Genomic DNA, 19491 nt, shown 5'->3' with positions numbered 1-19491 from the left:
TGCATTTAAGACATTTCAACATGTTCCCTGTTTAACTAATCAAATGCTAAATAACATCTCTGTTTATATGTGTATAGATAGACTTGTGGATAAAATTAATAGGAAATTGCCAGAGTGAATTTGATAAATTATCAGGAAAGTAAAATAGAGTATTTTATTGACATGATATATCAGTTTATGTTATGAATCCTAACAGATTAGCCAACAGTTTATACTTCACCTGAGCCCATCAATTTCTGTCTTTAACCTTTCTCTCTCAACCACAAGACCCACAGTGCTTGCATATCTCTGAGGAGAATGAGGTATCCTTGCAGGTAGGAGAAACATCTGTTCAAAGAAAGGGGAAAGCATCCGAGTCAGGAAGTTGTCATCCTTTGTGTTCTTCTTCCCTTGCCCCCCAGCCTGTAAAATCCTCTTCTCCTTGCCTCACTTTCCCCCTATTCTTTGTCAATCCTTTGTTGCTCCTTCACAGGTGCACCCACTTTGGTCTCAACAGCCCAGCAGATACTGTTTCTTGCTTTCTCAGTGAATGATGACCATTGACTGCAACTGGCACTGCCCTTATGGCAGTCAGGTTCTCTCCTTCTGGTTTGAATACTGTTGCTAGACACAATTTAAATCAAAATCTAACCATTTATGCATCTGGAATTTATAAATTTACTTTAATTTCTGTAGCAGAAATGGAAATAAAAAGCAAGTTCGATGCCAGTTCAAGAAACTGTCTAAACTAATCAACCATGTTTCCCTCCAATACAGTGAGCATCTGTGATTGCATGATTGAGGAGTGTTTTTCTCTCCAGAAAAAAATTAACAAATATGTAGGGCTACTTACTCATGCAAGTGACAAAGTGAATGGCAACATTTAGCTGAGAGAAGTCTATTTCTGAATTTTGAGAATAAACCTCTTCGTAACAGCTATCTGACTATGTAGGAAGGTGGTAAGCCTGTACTGTTCTTCAGTGCTACAGATCTCTTAGCTAGGTTTGGGCAAGTCATTACATTTTCTCTGTCGCAAAACAGAGCTGATGATAATCCCTCACCAGAACTAGTATTAGTCTTCCCCCTAAGGATATCGTGTGCTCTTTTTCATTAATGCTTCTGGTAAGTGCCAGGGTCTCAGCTGGATGTACTTCTCCAGTGTGAATTGTATTACCAGAACCTCACTGTCTATAGGTTTGAAAATGAAGATTTAGTTGAAAATGTTGCACTACTTTTAATGTCATCAAGCTATTTGGTCTGATATATGTCTTCCATTTTAAAGGCTGGCCTCCCTAGATCTATTAATCCTTTCAAAGACAGAGTGCAGTTCAAGCTTGTGACAATAATAATGAGTGGCAGTTGTAGCACATCTAGTAACTCCTAGTAACACTAAGTAAAATATCTAGTCACCCTCCCATTATGACCACTGCAATTTATGATTTACCAAGTCCACTACTACAAGGAAAAACAACTGAGTGCTGCTGAATACATTTTATCTATAAACTGCACTTTTAAAATTCTTCTGCTGATGGTTGCAAAGGCTGTGAGGACTAAAGACAGCAGAAAAAGCTGAATTTCTTAACTTTCTCATCTCTAGGCAGTTTGTTTAATGGCTTGTTTGGGTGGGTGGGCAGTATGTACCTGACAATGCCTAAATAAAAGATTGATCCGCTTGAATTCTCATGACAAATTCAATGCTGTGCAGCGGAGTAAGTACTCCACTTAGCATATTTCTGACTGTCTGAATGGGAATCTCAAATGCCCAGAAATTTTTGTGTTACTGAAATCAGGAAATGTTGAACATAGTGTATTGTAGTTTGCTGTTAATTACACGGAATCTACTATACAGCATTCACAATTTTTTAAACTTTTTAAAAAAAAAATTCTGATGCTATCCCTTGCATATTAGGGATAAGATGATTTTTAAACACTTAATTAAATACTTAATAAATTGTTCATTTAATGTATCTGTGTGCAAAAATAACAGAAAACCCTGTCTTACCTCCCCTTCTCGGATGACAATGTCTTTTGGTTTCCCGTTTTCAATTATCTTTAAACACATATCTCCTTTAACCTGATAAAAAAGCTGAAGGAATAGGAAAATAACAATAAGGCAACTACTCCAAAACATTCCAAAATGTCCTATATATAACCGATACATGTACAAATACGTTCAACCTGTAATTGCAAATATTTACAGGTGTTTTATAACAATAAGTAACAGACTTCCAACATTTGTTGGTTTAAAAAATCTTACCAAATATGTATTTTTCCATTATCTTACATACATTTTGAGGATCTATTTAAGAGGTCTCTAACTGCTTGTAGAGCTATACTGTCAACCCAGTGGAATTCCATTGTGCTGTCTTTACTTCTGGGAATTACTCTTTGTAAGGCTGGAATGTTATGGTTCAGACATCCATTAATTACACTGTATCTAAACTTCATTTCAGATGGAGCAGGGTCTTCACTATTACATCTATTAGATTCAGTCAAATGTAATCTTTCCAAATAAGGTCCAAATATGCACAGTTTTTTGTTTGGTGGGGTTTTGGGGTTTTTGTTTGTTTTCTTGTTTGTTTGGGTTTTTTTTTGTTTTTTTGTTGGTGGTTTTTGTTGTTTGTTGGGTTTTTTTTGTTTGGTTTGGGTTTGTTTTCTTAAAATTTTTAAATAGAAATTTCTCATATGGGAATAATTGTCTGTTTGAGAGCTTTATTTCTGTGGATATCTTCAAAGCCTAGCAACATCTGCTCCTTTTCCTACTGTTTATGTAAAAGGATTCAATTTGAAGCACGTATAAGGACAGAAGCACTGAACCCATAATTTTGACTTCAGTGACCTTTCCACAGCTCTGTTTTTAGAGATGCTTTGTAGGGGTCTGAGGTGCTCAGACCTAGCCTCAAGTTTCATGGCAGAACTATGCTTATCATTTGTAAGCAGGTCTTCTTGGACCTGGAATAATGGGGATGTTTTTCCTCATTTTATATAATACAAAGCAATAATACTTCAAAAGGTCAACTGTACTTTTCTGCCACACTCTGTCAAGTTTCTTTACGCTTTCCATGTTCTGTTTGTCATAACAAACATTAATTTGGAACCAAATTTGGAAACCAAACATTAATTTATATAATTGCTAGTGCAGCTAAAATTGTCTGAAACCTGATCCAAAGTTAGAACTGTAATTAAAATTATTTTATTTATGGCAATTACCTACAATTTTAGCACAATGAAAAATAAGAGAAAGAAGAACCAAAAAACCCCCAAACAAACAGAAAAGCCCCAAACTAAACCTTTCCTAATATTAGAAAATCTTAATCAATTTTAAGAAGCGGAATTCTTTCCAAAGCATTTTTAAAATATTCATACATGCCCCTGAGAATTCAAGAAACACCTTTATGAACATAAAAAAGAATAAATGTGCTGCCAAGGGAATGGAGCAGTACAGAGAACTGAATTAAAACTGTAAAAAAGCTCATGCTGAGAGCTCTTACACAAATGAAAAGTTCACCTTATGCTGGGGACATCACTAGGGATAAACTATAACTCTTGTCCAGATGGCCACAGTGCCAGGCTACTTATCCTCCTTGCACTCCATTTCCTCATGCTCTTTTCCTGTCATTTTCTTTGGTGTTACTGAAAGACCACATAAAATGCCATAGTAGCCCTCATTACAGAACACTTTGGACAAGGCTGACTGCTCATTGTACAACATAAAGTGATTTGAGTGGGGAAATGATCTCTCCTTCATTTCAAAAAAGACTCATCTAAGACCTTAAGATCCCGGTGCATTATCACATCAGTAATACAGCACTGGGAGTGCTGAAACTGAAAGATCCTTTTTGAAATGTTGAGCTTTGGACTGTTACCTTCCCTAAAACTATTCAGAGAGCTATTCCTGAACACATGTAGAGGACATGTACAAAAGAGAAGGGACAAGAGAAACAGAGTCTTATTCTGCTTGTGACCATGAATCACATGGCTAAGCAACCTTCAAGTAGTAAGAGACTGTGAAGGGGAAAGGGGTCATGCAGTTCAATAGCTGAGCATCACAGTCATGAGGAAACATTCTCAACGCTGAATTTGAAATTAAAAGAACTGTTTTGCAATGGAAAAGGAGGAATGAGGTGGGCTACGTGTTGCAAATAAAATTGTTTTTCTGACTGAATTTAAATAGTACCTTTCACTATAAATTATAGTCTATTCTTCAAAGCTCTTTTTTTGGAAAAATGTCTGAATGCTTCAGTTATCCATAAATCACCTGATGTAACTGTGATTAATACAAGTGGCAGTAATTATTGATTCTTCTGCTGTGCTTACATTATACCCTGAACTTTTATCAAGAAAACTGTCAACTGTTTTCTCAGTGAGTTACAGCCCATGCCCATTTCACAGGACAGTTTGGCAATACAGTAGTGTATTGTCTTTTTGCTGGAATGTAGTATTTTCCAAATGCTGAGTTTTGCATTCTGGGAAAATCTAAACTTGTCCTAAGTATCTCCTGAAAATATCAAGGCCTGAGTAAGGAAGTTCTGGTGTGTGTGTAGGTGCATATATGTACATATGTATACATAAATATGTATGCATATTTAGATAGTAAATCGGTAGAATTAATGCCACTTCGAAAGAGAAGCTTTCATAGTTGATCTGTTTTTACTGGGATAATCTGGTCTCCATTCTCCACAGTAATACTGAAAACTGAAGAAATGTGTAACATTTTCATTCTCTTAGTATCTGTTATATGTAAAATATATATACATCATTGCAAAAAAGTCTAGATTTGTACATTTCTACTACATAATGGATACAATCAGACATGATTTCTTTCTGTGTGAGGAATGTGGCTCAAAGAGGAAACAAATGTTTAACTTTCTTTTTATCCCTTTTATTACTAAATGTTCTTATTTGAGTGTTTTATTTATTTTATATCTCCTTCTTTTCTTCCTTTCATTTTTCTACCTTTTGTTTCACTTTTCTGCTTACTCTGGCATCTTCTTGTTCCAATTACACTAAAAACACCTACTCTTATTGGTTCTTACCTTACCTCTTCTGAGTCACCCAGAAGTCATTCCTTACCTTAAGCATAATATTTTTTCATTATACTGCTCATTACAATCATTAAAACTGCAGTTATACTTATGATAACTAAACTGTAAGCCCCTTAAGATGAGTTTATTTTTTGACTATTTTAATTTTCCTTAAATTGTCTTTACTGTAGGAGAATTACACCTTCCTTTCTCAGTCCGTTTCACCCTTCTTGATCATGCTTCAAACTTGATAGTATTGTGTTAAGCAGCAGTGAAAGGCAGCAGGACCAGTGCTGAATCACTGTCATGTCTGAAAAGAAGCATTTCACTCAGTTACTCAGACTGAAAATAAATTATGCAGGCATCTCTGGAGAAAATATGTGGCGATGCAGTGAGGTGGGAGTTCACTGCTACCTTCAGCAGAAGCATCACTGAAAATACTTGTCTTGGCAGGAATTCATTTCAACAGGGTAGTAGGAAGTGTTGCTACTACCTTAAAAAGAGCGCTGTTATGCCCATATATTAATGTGGTAAGAACTGGACCGCTCCTTCATGCAGGTATGGGTATCCTAGTGGAGTAAAGAAGGAAGCATGTAGTGGGGGGAGAACACAGCATTTTTAATTGGTTTGCATAGGCCAATTAAAAAACAAGTGTTTTATTTTCTGTACAGCAATGTATGGAATTCTATTTAGATCCACCTTTAATATCATACTCTGCCTAGATGTAGGAGCCCGGTGTTCTGTGAGGGCTTTTGTAGCTGAGAACTTATTCACAGACCTCTAAAGATGCTTGCAATTTGCAGCGTACTTTGATTACCGACTGCCTCTGAAAGTGGAATTTGGGATTGCTCAGCCACTTCTGGGATTAGGCTCTGATTTGGCATATCCTGGCTTGTATTGCTTGTCAGATTGCTAAATCCTAAATTACTTTGCAGAGCAAATCAAATTACCATGTGGGAGTAGAGCCTGGGTGTTCTCCAGACTTCAGTGGTGATTGATCTATTTGAGCACACAAAAACAATTTTCTCCCTCTCTCAGCACAAGGATTTTTAGCTGTCGGAAATCTGGGAGGTAAACAGATGAGGTAGGTAGAGAAAACTATGCTGAGGTGTTTTTTTCACCCCTCTGCTCATTTACATGTTGTCTGTGAAATCTGATTACTAGCCAAGACTCATCCCAATGATATTATGCAGCAAACTTATTTCTGAAGATTCAATCTAGTTCTGATCCAAAGGGCTCATCGCTCTTATTGCTTTGTAACAGGGAGCTTTGTTTCTTATGAAAAAAATATTCAAGGAGTTTTCACCAGATAAATGTGGGGTTTTAAAGTGTAAAAGCAGCAAGTTTTTTCTTGCTGCGCTGCAATTAATTCAGTTTTATTTAGGAGATAAGCACTGCAATACCACCTACTAGAATGCTCACTTAGCCCCTTTTTCCCTTCCTTCTTTGGCCAAGATGATCAAAGGAGAGGGAATTTCTGTCTGAGAGTCCTTTTTAGGATGGCAGCGTAAGGGCACTGATCTGTGGGGCTGCATCAGGACTTGGATGGTTGTGTCCATAGGAAACAACCTAGGTGTTGAGTGCAGAAACTTAAGGTGAAATACACACAGCGCAGTGAGAAGCAGGGATTTTAAAAACAAGCAGAATATTGTGCAGATGTGAATATGTTGCAGGTGGTAGATGAAAGGCTGATTTTAATTTCTTTGCATGGAACTACACTGTTTTTTGTAGCCCAAACACCAGAATAGAAATTGTTAAGAAATCAGTCAGCTACTTGAGATTCACTGTGTTTAAGTGGTGGTCTGAAGTGGGTAAAGAGACAGGAGCCTAACTACTTCTGTGATCCTAGAGTCAGCTGTTAGGATATCTCACTTTCCCCCAAAGCTGCCCATGCAATGCAGTAAATAAATACCAAAATTGGTTTTACTATAGCTAAGCTTTGTTATGATCATGGTTTTTATCTGTCATTAACTTCCCCCAAAACATACAGTCCCCTTTAGGTTCCACTTGCCTTATGTGACAGTGAAGTGAAAGTTACATGGTGAATTTGTAAGATAAGACTAGAGGTTTTCTATTCCTTACCTCAGGCTTTGCAATACCAAGACTCACAAATGCTACTGTATGAAAAGTTCAAGAGAAAAAGATATGTCCAGGACTGTTCACTGGTACATGGAATGCACCTGCTACACTATAGACATGAAGGCCAGCACAGAAGCTTTCAGTGATTGCATCAAGTTGACTACACAAGAATTTTAGTCACTATTCTATGTAATCCAAAGCTCTCTTGATAAGTGAGGTGGATTTCAATAAAGTTTCTGCTGAAAACTAACAAAACTAGCTATATAGAGAACACACTTTCTTTTTTTAGTGCATATTGAGACAGTTTTGTCTATATACGTGCACCCTTATAGCAGGTTTTTGCCATGTTTCAAAAGAAAATGCATCTCCCAAAGCAATTCAGGTTTATTTTGAGAATAATTCGGTTTTGGAGGCAAAAACTGTCTGAGTAGATGTTTGTTGACTGTGTGCATAACAGAAGGGAGCAGAGGGGAACTTAACATATACAAAGAGGAAAAAGAATGAATTTGTCATAATGGTCAGGTCAAGCCAAAGAATGTGAAAGGTTATCTTTTGTAAGGTGCATCTTGATTTGTCCCCTTATAAAACCTGTCCAATGTAAAACAATGTCTCAGGTATAAGGCAGTACTTCTGTGCAGAAGGATGGCAAATAAACAGCATGTAGAAAATTAACAAGGAAGTGAAGCAGTACAGAGAAAACACAGAAGGAAGAAAATATTGAGTTACATTTCTAGGAAACCTGCTTGTTGAGAGAGAAGAAAAAGATTGTGCAAAACTAGCTGCCATTTCAGCCTAAGCAAATGTTCAGGAGACAATCCTAAAAGACTTTGAAGAGAGTCCAAATCAAGCCTCCAGTATTCCTCATAATTAGCCAGTCACAACTGATCTTCCTGGTACATGTGCACATTAGCAGCGCCAGCAGGGAACAGCTCGGCAGCAGGAGGATGCTCCCAAGTCATCTCTGCCTGTGAACCCCTTGCTGCTGACAAGTGCAAGCTGTGCCACAGGACAGACTATCAGCTGCATGATAACAGGCATAAAATAATGAGTGAACAGATGTCAACAATCCTAAATTTAACTTTCTTTTCTGAACCAACACTTCTTTGCTATCAGAATAACAGTAGAATAGCACCAGATAAATTTGCATAAGGTTTTGTGGGTTTTCACATTTAGGATTTGGGCTGTTAAATTGAAAGACAGACTATATAGGCATACTCTTATCACTCAGAACTATAAATGACATCTTACCTGCCAAAATAATGAGCTGACCATGGTTATGAATGTTGGTTTTTCATAACTCCAAGTCTAATTTAGCAATATGCCCTTTTACTAGGACACTCTCTGCCTCATGGTTCTTGTCTAATGAACAGCGTAGTTCTAAAGGCCTAACGAGATCACTGGAAGGTGCAAATATGTCTGCTCAAAAGCTATAGTAAAATGCAATGCATGACTACATTGTACCTTCATAAAAAATGGATAAAATTGGTCCATATGTTAAACTGATAGTAACTGATAATGCTTCTGATGGGTATATTGCCAGTTTTCCTATCAAATAGGAATTTTATGTTTCCATTTTTGGTTGTGGAGTAATTGTGAGGAAAATTACTGTGTAAATGAGGATGCATTGATGCCTAAAAAATCTTAGATCCAGTTGAATTAGCAAAAAATTTACTATACTGTTGTGTACTAATAAAAATTATGCCTTTATAGGTATGGCTAATTTTTGCATACTTGTTGGAAAGTCATATAATGGGTTTAAGCTTGTTAAAGGTAGGCCAAATTAGTTTCAAACGTGGGAACATCCTGCAAATTAAAAAAAAATATAAGGTAAAATAAATTAATCTAACTTTTAAGCATAGAAGGAGATTATGTTTTTTTAATGAAACAGCATAGGAATCAAAGACCAAAGATAATCCAGCATGAACTGGGAAGTGCAGGGAGAGACAAGATCATCAAGAAAAATAAAAAAAACAACCCAAAACACAGTGTATTTAGTGATGTAGTGCAGGCTATTGTCCCAGTTAGACTTCAGCTTGTTTTCGTGTGTTCCTCTCTTAGTGTATAGATCTAATGTATTCTTTGAACAAGAAAACAAATTAGTTATATAAAACCAAAAAGGTTACATTACAGAAAAAAAATAGTTGAAATCATTAACTTCCATATGTACCTCAGTTTTATGCTTTGCAAAACCTTGATGTCATTGGGTTCGATAACAAAATTCACTTACTCTTTTTTCATCTATCATATAATACTTAACCAGATGCCACAACAGCAGTGTACAGATTAGATACTCTTTTCAGTGCTTTCTGAGTCACACTACAGATGTGATTGTTCCTTTCCCAGCGACATAATCATATTGATGAAGCCACATTATATTTTCCCCAACTAAGAATCTCCGGAATTTCACTGTAAATATATAATGGATGCTAAATTCTTCTGGATAGCAACAATTACTTCATATGCACTGCACCAAGACCTGGCTTGCCTCCGTACCAGCCCAAGAAACCTGTTGGCTGGTCCCAGGTGTTGCCAGAGCTCCCCCTGTGCAGCCCATCAGAAGGGACATAATGGAGAGTGTTGGGGAACCTCCTACGTGACGGGAGGTGGCTGTGTCCACAGCTGTGGGGGGGCTGGGAGACTGTGGTGGCAATGCAAAGCAAGCAGGAGTCTGACAGTGATTAAATTGGCAACTGCTCTTTGCAGAGCAGTACGGTTATAATGATTATAAACACCTGCACAGCACAATTATAACAGAAAATTAACACAAAGGCTTTTATGAAATGGGTTGGTTTTGTGAGAAACAATTAAATGATAAGTAATCACATTTTTTTTTTCTTTGTAAAAGAATTTACTGAACTTCACTCACTTCTGTCTTGAACTATGTAGATGATGCGGCTTGGGTTTCCAAAGGTACTTAAAATTAGGTGGCCAAATTTTATTGGAATTACTGTGAAATCAAATTACTCTGCTGAGCAGCAAGGCAAATTGTCTGTCATCCTGAAATCCCTACTGCCAGACCTCTAGAATTCCTTCACAGCCAGTCGTAATACCTCTGGCTGAGAGGAGTCCTCAGGCCAAGCAGACAATTTCATGAAAAAGGCCATAAACAAGTTAGATGTAAATTGTTACAATTTTGCAAAGGTTCTACTCTTTCCTCCTGTATTCTGCATTTGGCACAGTGGCTACTCTCAACTCAAAGCAGTGGGAAAACTTTCTTTTGATACAGAAAATGTGCAGCAAAGAGAACTTGACTCAATTATTTAACCTTCCTCCAACATGAGTGAATGCTGAAAGTGCTGATATTCTCCATAAAGTCCAGAAAAACACAATTTCAAGCCAATCCAAATATTATTTTTTTTTTTATTTCAAAGTTACTTTTGAATTGTAGATCAATCTTCTGCAACAAAATATCACATTAAAACTATTGTTACCTTTCCAAAGTTTTGTTTCAAAATATTGAAACGGGGCATTTTGATGTGTCAGAATGCATTCTTTCTTTTCCTGTTGAAAATTAATGATAGCAAAATAGTTCTGATCTCATGTGCTTGTTTCAAAGGAACTGCACAGATGGTGTGTAGTTCTTGTGAATGATTCTGTTTAAGTCTTAGAATAGATCTAATAAATACAACATCATTGAGCCTGGCATTGCTGATCTGTATCTTCAAAAATAGCTGCATTTTAGTAATTATGGAACAATTAAAACAGCAAAATATAAACAATCTATGGGTTACCTCTTCTCCTTCTTCAATATGATAATCCTTCCTTTCATTTGGCCCTCCAACAAACATCACATTCAGTTGATAGCGATGCCTAGATAAAGAAAATGACATTTTAAAGCTACCTCCACTCATGGTGTTCTTTATTTCATATAAGCGTTGTGGGGTTTTTTCATTACTTTCTGGACAGTGCGTCAATGAAACAACACTGAGCAACATCCAGAATAAGAACTGAAGTGATCATGGATGCACCTCTCTGCTCTGCCACTGTCCTGCCAGGTGACCAGCTACCTTCGTCCTGGTGATTTAGTACCTCCAGCTTTGAAAATGGGACAACTATAGTTACTGACTGTGGAGAGGACATTGAACAGTAAACATAAAGGTTGCTACATAAGAGACTGGAAAGACAGGAAAATGCGTTTTAGATGTGAGCTGATAAGATCAGGATTCTGTAAAGGTAAAAACATTGCTTTTTCCCAATTAGTAGAATTACTAGAGATATTGATGGTAGGAATTTTCAGCTAAATTCTCTTCTATTTATACTTGTTTTGGTAAGGTGGAACAACATTGCAATGGTTTTGTTGTGGTTGGTTCAGAAAACGAGATTCATGCGCTTTATCTTAATGCTGCCCCTTTTAAGAGCCCCAGTGAGCACTTCTCTCAGCTGGCACAAAGAATAGATATCATCCCAATTAGCTATCAGTCCACTTATTGGTAAAGAGGTAAGGTAGCAGATTTTGATTTGAATCATAGAATCCTAGAATGGTTAAGGTTGGAAGGGATCTTAAAGATCATCAGGTTCCAACCTCCCTGCTATGAGCAGAGACACCTTCCACTGGATGAAGTTGGACAAAGCCTCATCCAACCTGGCCTTAAACACCTCCAGAGAGGGGCCTTCCACAACCTCCTTGGGCAAACTGTTCCAGTACCTTACTGCCCTCATGGTGAAGAACTTCTTCCTGATGTCCAATCTAAATCTCCCCTCTTTCAGTTTAAAACCATCACCCCTTGTCCTATCACTGACCTCTGGTGAAAAGCCCCTTCTCAGCTTTTCTGTAGCCCCCTCAGGCACTGGAAGGTGCTATAAGGTCTTCCTGCAACCTCCTCTTCTCCAGGCTGAATAGCCCCATCTCCCTCAGCCTGTCTTTATAGCAGAGGTGCTCCAGAGGTGCTATTTGTCAAAAAAACCCCTGTAAATCAGACCTGTTAGCTGTGATTCAAAATTTATCATTAAGCTGTTTATGATATGTGTACTCAAGGGTGTTGACCTCTGCTTTTCAATGAGGAGATTGCCAGCAATACTTGAGCTAACAGGAGATCCTAGCAAAACAAAACCAGCAGAGCCAATCTGCCCTGCACCATAGGGAAGAAGGACATGCCTCTCTGTCAGCACCTTGTAAGCCTTAATTGAGAGAAGCTATTCTGAATGGCTGAACATACGCTTTTCATCTGCTGCTACAACCATGTTTCCTTTGAAAAGTGTTTAAATGAAAATGAACAACATGGTAGAGATTAATTAAGAAGAAATAACATGTAATTGTGACAAATTCCTTGGTCAAGTAAAAGTCTAAATAATTGAGATTATAAATCTTAAACAACTTTTTTCACCGTAGGAAGCTGTATATGTTACAGCATTTGATTTATGCCCATGTCCTAAAATAGGGAACTGAAATCAGGGCTGTTTGTACCATGCAGATTTAATATTAGTTGTCAAGAACACACTGTAATACTCCTGCATTAATGAACCTTTCTATTAAAAAAGGGCAGGAAGACTAAAGCAGTAAGAATACAGCTAATAATGAATTAAATACATTAAAATCAACCCTGCGGAATAAAATATGAGGTGGGTATCTTTTAGCCTACTTTAAAGATGAGTAAATTTTTTACAGAAACCCATAAAGTTTCATTATTAGTTTAGTAACTAAAACTGAACATACTGCTCTAAAAATCATTGTTGCTTAACTTTTGTTTGGCAAAGCTACCATTAATTTGTTACCCTGTGGATTTAGCTGGGCTTTACATAATAAACAGGCAAGCATGGCATAATAATTCCTATAATTAACATTACATAATGATACCATAAAAAAATTCCAGCTATGAAATATAAACAAGAACTCCAATAGGGTTTTTTTGTCCATTTTGCTAAATAAAGTCTCGTTAATATAGATGCATTAAGAAGAAAGCAGTTTTGGTTAAGAGTGCCAAAATTCAGTTAGAGTATCATAAAGGTTTCAGGGGTGTGAAAATTACTTGATTGCACTATTTTTAGAATGAGGTGCTAATCAATGGCCTGTTAAGTTTTACATACTCTTAAACTTCTCCTCTTAATCACATCAAGAAAATGGTGCCAACAGGCAACCTTTTAAAAAAGTCTCAAGTCCATTAAGAATCAGTTAGAACATGACCACAGTTAGGTCTCCTTGTGGTAAATCTGAACTTGAAGAAGAGCTTTAAAAATGTCATGGCTATCCTGTAAAAAACAGCTATTTCAAGTCTTTGATTTTGCACTAATTGCTCACTGTTGCAGTTAAAAAGCATGGTCCCCGCTCTACAGAAAGTATGTGGATAGGCTGGAGAAGATCCAGAGAAGGGTCACAAGGATGATGCAAAGACTAGAGGAACTGCTATATGAGGAGAGGCTGAGAAAACTGGGTTTGTTCAGCCTTGAGAAAATAAGATTTTGGGGAGACCTTATTACCATGTTCCAGTGCTTAAAGAATGGCCACCAAAAAGACAGAGAGTCCCTATTCATAAGGAGTTACATGGAAAAGACAAGGGCAATGGGCACAGGTTGCTCCTGGGGAGATTCTGATTAAACACAAGAGGTACATTTTTCACCATGAGGACAATCAAACATTAGAATAGTCTCCCAAGGGAAGTGGTAGATTCCGCCACATTGGATAGTTTTAAGTCTCAGCTTGACAGGGTGCTGAGCCATTTCATATAAACTATAGTATTACCTAAATAGGTTGGACCAGATGACCCCTGAGGTCCCTTCCAACCTGGCATTATATGATTCTAAGATTATACAGAACTGCTGGTAGGGGGTACAGAGCAGCACGGTAATGACAAAAAAAGTTCATCTTGCTTATGAAGAAAGAAAATAATGAATATTCCACATAATAAAAAATACTAAAATTTTACCATCATTGGTAAGCTTTAGAAACAGACACGCTTCACTAAATGCTTCCTAAATAAATTTTTTAATTAGTGAAACAAAAACACTCATAAGGAGAAGACACTTTCCTCATTTTCTCCCACTATGAAACTATTGTGGTGATTCAAGTTTCACAATTTCTCAGTTAAATATATAGCTATAGTTTCAATACAGTCATCTCAGTAAAGATGTGCCCTTAGCGTTATTTTTGTCTTGCAGCTACTACTTTGAAAAGTAACCCTTGAACCTGTGAATGGAAATGAATATAACTGCTACCATACTGCCCATCTGGCTTTTGACTACAGGTAGCACTTCAGGGTAGGGCTGGAAGTACTTTCTTTCAAGCTTTTTTAATTATTAAAGTCACAAAGTAAGATTTAAAAAAAAAAAAAAAAGTGAATGAAAAAGCTAAAAGCATGAAAAATGCTTTTTATTTTCTTTATAAAACCTGTGTTTTTATCATGCTTTACCACATATCCCTTCTTATGACAACCTTCTGTACTTCACCGACAAAAGAAATCCCTGCTATTGTTGTGACTAGAAGGTGCTCTTCATTGGACTGCTTACACTGGAATTTGTTCATGAGCTTTGACACAGAATCCACATGCTGTACAACTGCATAAGGCCCACTTTTGTTCTTATATTCGCTGTCTTTTTCAGAATATATTTCATAGCTCTAAGGTGCCAATCAGACTGCTGAAACACTGCCTATTCAGCCTCCCACTGAGTAGAGGGTCCTGCCCAGCCTTGGCAGCTCTGGAAATGCCTTGGAAACCCGCTCCCCCAGTTCCCCTGCCCTTCACTTCTCCTTATCTTTCAGTGGTATGTCCCATGAGTTTTGATGATTCCTGCAGCTTTGGCTCCTCTGCAATGTTAAAATGGCTCTCAGCAGCTCTAGCAGCTGTTTCAGGTTGTAATTCGGTAGCACTGATCTGTTAGCTAAATCTTACCATCTGTGGATGAGATGCTGTCTCCTCAGATTTCTATAACTTTATTGTCACAGAGCCTGACACAAATTCCCCTAGCTGTCTAGCTGCCTACAAGAGACTGATTTGAGGCAAATATCTTACATTCAAGTTGATCTTTACAACTTTTGCAGAGTTACTGCAAAACAGATTTCAGTCACTTTCTGTTCTGCAAAACAGCACTCTGACTGACTGCAGTCTGAGAGAAACTACAGTACTTTACTAGTCTTTACCATATATGTATTTTAGCAGCTTCCTCTTATAGTTCAGAATATTTATATATCTAAGAAGTGAGTTAAAAAAAATAAATCTTTATTTACTTACATAAGCTTATTGCATACAGGTGGCAAAAAGGCAGTTTTGTTTTCTTCTATCCATTTTGTTACATTTACAAGAAGCTCCATGGTCTGCCAACCAGGAAACTGTTGACGGAGATGTCAGAGTGTGCAGACTGCTCTTCTGTGACCAAACTGCGTGTGACTCCATCCCCAGAGCTCAGGGGATTGGCTGGTAGAAGAGGTGTCTTCAGGCTTGAGTGTCAAAGGGGACAGGTCCATCAGCCCAAAGGTTACTTTGTAAAGAGTGCTAATGCTCCAGCAGCTTAGCTAATAATTGACTAGTGTTTTTAAAAATATATATATGTTTTTAAATTGCAGGCTTACTCTATCCACGGGAGGTTTCTTAAGTCCCTTCACTGCATCAACTGGAGTATGTTACCTCTCTACAGAAACTGTCTCATTACATAGACAAACTGGGAGTTAGGAAAACAACAAGATTTGGGCATGCACACTCTTCAAGCCTAAGATAGAAAGCTAAATACAAGTTGCAAGCTGTTGCTCAAATTTTAGTTACATATATAATAAAAATGTACCTGTTAAAACTATATGTCATTTATATAAAGTTACCTGTGTAACTATCTATAGGTGTTTCAGGCTTGGTAGTAGAGCCTGGTTGCCTTTTCCCACCTCTCCTCAACCTTTTTAGGCTGAATGTCTGGGGGTGTGTATTAGAAAATATTAGGATCATCTTCTGCCAGATAGCAAAAATTAAATAATAATTTAAAAAAGCTATTTCTTTTGGGATAAAAAGATCCACAAGTGAATTACAGTTCTCCTTTATTAGTACAATCACAACGGGCCTGGCAATAATTTCTTCTGAAATAACCCCAAAGTGAGTATTATTTCACTCAATTATTAAAAAAAAAAATCCACATTATTTATACCATCAGAATGGATGTGGTAAGGCACCAGTGCACAGCAGTTATTAGGCCTGTTTTTGGACCTACAGACAGGAAAATTTCAGTATTTTTTGTCCTGCAGGCTGCTGTCACACTATTTAGCTGTGAAGGAAAGAGATCTATTTAAAATGCATTTTCACCTAGGGGATTGTGATCCAGGCTGGTGGGATCAGGAGAACTGAAGACGCTATTTTAATGACCACAGTTTTGTAAAGCTCTACCTCATCATTAGTAAAATGTATTGCAGAGCAGGACTCCCATTTATCAGGCATGAAAACCAAGAGCTCATACAAAGCCACAGCAGGGAAAACACAGAGATCCTGGAATTGATTGAGCCAAGACTTGTTCATCACCATATTAATGTGCCAGTTTGAACTGCAGAGCTATTGTTCACAACCCCTGCTCTAATCTCTAGTCTCCACTTTTTTCCACCAGGCAGAATACAAGGTACTATTACCTGCAGAGAAAACCATCTCAGTTGCAGGCTGATAAATCCATTTTGTGGCTGGATTGAAACGAGAAAATCTGATAGCTAGACCTACTCAGGGAGGAAAAAAAATGAAGATAACTTCTGAAACTCGCCATTAAGTATGAAGCTGAGGTTATTATCACAGGGCAGCATTTTCTGCAAACTTTTTAAATCAATAGGTCTTGAAAAATTGAGTTAATGGATTCTTTGTGCATGTAACAGGTATAAGGGAACATTGCTCTTTGTTTTTTTGTGTTGTTTTGTTGTTTTTTCTGGTGTGTGTGTTTTGTTTTTTTGAGGTGGTCTAAGAAATGGCCTGCATGGCCAGGACCATGAAACCCTGTTTCTTTGAAGTGTATTGGAGAGGCAAAGAAAAGAGCCAGCATTGTAGCCTCTGTGAAACTGCACTAAATAGGTACGTCTTGTGACCTGACTGGAGCCTGCATTTTTCTTGCTAGTCTACTTCACAATGACTTCTCACATCCACCAAAGCTTGTTCCAGCAGCTGGGGTTTTTGCTTTCTCTTTTGGCTCAGATCCTTCCCTTTATGCAAAGGTAAGGACCCGATTGTCAGCTTTTGCTGCCAGAAAAGTGCAAGACTACTGAAGAATAAAACTGCTATACAAAAATAATCCATCTTTGCATTGAGGGTGCAGGAAAAGAAGTGGGAATGGAAAAAAAAAAATGTTTAGGACAGCACCTACTCAATTTTTCTACTTTCCTTAACCACCAGGTCTACCTAGAGACTTAAATGAACTAGCAGGAAGCAAGCAGCTTTAACTTTTTCTGTTGGTTTTTTGTTGTTTTTTTGGTTTTTTTTTGGGGGGGGGTGGGTGTTTTTTTGTGGGTTTGTTGTTGTTGTTGGGTTTTGTTGGTTGTTTTTTTTTTTGTTTTATTAAATATTATGAATCATGGAATTGTCAGAGTTGGAAGGCACCTCTAGAGATCATCTAGTCCAAATCCTGCTAAAGCAGGATCGCCTAGTGCACATCACACAGGACTGCATGCAGGTGGGTCTTTAATATCTCCAGAGAAGGGGACTCCACAACCTCCCGGGACAGCCTGTCCCGGTGCTCTGTCACCCTCACTGTAAAGAATTTTTTTCTCATATTTAAATGGAACTTCCTGTGTTCCACCTTGTGCCCATTGTCCCTCATCCTGTCACTGTGAACTACTGAAAAGAGTCTGGCTAATCCTCCTTTTACGTACCCTTTAGATATTTTCAGGCATTAGTAAGGTCTCCCCTCAGCCTTCTCTTCTCCAGGCTAAAGAGACCCAGCTCCCTCAGCCTTTCCTCATAAGGGGGATGCTCCAATCCCCCAATCATCTTTTTTGCCCTCTGTTGGACTCTCTTGAGTATTTCCCTGTCTCTCTTGAACTGTGGAGTCCAGAACTGGATGCAGTGTTCCAGATGTGGCCTCATCACATCAGAGCAGAGGGGGAGAAGGACCTCTCTCAGCCTACTGGCCACACTCTTCCCTATGCACCCCAGGTTTCCATTGGCCCTCTTGGTGGCAAGGGCACATTGCTGGGTCACGGATAATTTACTGTCTACCAGAACTCCCAGATCTTTCTCCTTGCAACTGCTTTCCAGGAGGTCCACCCCTAACCTATATTGGTGAAGAAATGGAAAAAGGATTAAAAAAAAGGTATGACATTTCACCCAGCTGAACATGCTTTCTATTTTGGGTCAATTCTGTGCAGTTTTTCTGTTCATTCTTTGAGAACAAATACAAATTAAATACTTCCTTAAGAAAATGAAAAAAAAAATTAAAAACCCTATACAGTTGCTGAAAACAAACATTATAACTGTATTTGAACCCAAGTACAGTTATGATCACACATACTAACTCATGTGGCCAAATTTCACTACTGTATTCATACTACTGTTCATAAACATGCTATCAAGGGCCTCAGTGTCTGTGGGGACAAACAAGAATAAAGTGAAACACATAGCACAACAGAAGAGTTAAAGACTCCACAAAAACTACTAGAACCTTCATTGATATCACAGTTACATTTATGGGAAAGATGATTAAAATACAAGCAGTAATTATGATCTATATAAACACCTAAATTAGCTCAGTCCTCTCTCTTGTCTAACGTGAAACGTGCAATAGTTTGCCTGCATGCTCACTGCTTCAGCTTTGATTCTTCCCCACATCCCTGTATTTGCCAAAAAAGCACTTGTTTGGATGCAATTATGTTCACAGCAATCTTTGCATGGTACATGATACTTTTATTTTCTAGTGTAATGGTGTGCTGCTAAGGGTAATGAAGGCAGCTACCATTTCCTGGTATGTCAACTAATGCAATGTGATGATGGCTGTGTGTATTCTTCAGGTAACTTTCAAAGCATGTAATACAACACACATACACTGTGTTGTTTCTATGTGTAACGTTAGCCTTTAAGATGTATTAGGCATTTTCATATCAGAACACCTGATTCCATCCTTGAATTTTAGGAAACCACAAGCCAAAAAATCTTCAGTCATTGAAACAAGCAGTTTAGCCCCCACATACGTGTTCTTGTATCTCAGATCCTCTGTACTATAGTCAAGTAAAATGAAGTCAGTCCAGAGGTAAACCCTCAATGAATTATCTATCCAGAATAAACTCTAATTTTGTTTGTCATGCCAATGAATAGGCCCAAACAAATTTTTTAGCGAAGCAGTTAATTTACACTCTTGCAAGAATGGGTAACCTAAACAAGCAGACACACTTGATCATAAGGTAACTGTTTATATTCCCTATTCCCAACGCCAGGTTCCCTCCCATTTCCCCACTGGCTGGGTAGTCCAGGGTTTACAGCCCGATGCTTCTAATTATCCTGTAAGTTTTCCACCCATTTACACATTCCATTCT

At 37.8% G+C, this 19491-nt stretch overlaps 1 protein-coding gene across 1 annotated transcript in view; it reads right to left on the bottom strand.

Annotated features, from left to right (window-relative positions):
• Positions 1 to 15327, bottom strand: part of HAAO (3-hydroxyanthranilate 3,4-dioxygenase) — a 33750-nt gene extending 18423 nt beyond the window's left edge. Inside the window, exons 1-4 of the mRNA XM_010004947.1 lie at positions 15245 to 15327; positions 10814 to 10892; positions 1982 to 2065; positions 221 to 327 (exon numbers count right to left, since the gene is read on the bottom strand). Coding sequence (XP_010003249.1) covers positions 221 to 327; positions 1982 to 2065; positions 10814 to 10892; positions 15245 to 15324 — 350 coding nt within the window. The 5' untranslated portion in view covers positions 15325 to 15327. The remainder of the gene's footprint in view (positions 1 to 220; positions 328 to 1981; positions 2066 to 10813; positions 10893 to 15244) is intronic.
• Between the last annotated feature and the right edge of the window lie 4164 nt (positions 15328 to 19491).

Source organism: Chaetura pelagica, unplaced genomic scaffold, assembly GCF_000747805.2.
Source record: "Chaetura pelagica isolate M959 unplaced genomic scaffold, ChaPel_1.0 scaffold13, whole genome shotgun sequence".
In the NCBI taxonomy this organism is placed as follows: Eukaryota; Metazoa; Chordata; class Aves; order Apodiformes; family Apodidae; genus Chaetura; species Chaetura pelagica.
This window is presented reverse-complemented; position numbering and strand designations above follow the sequence as displayed.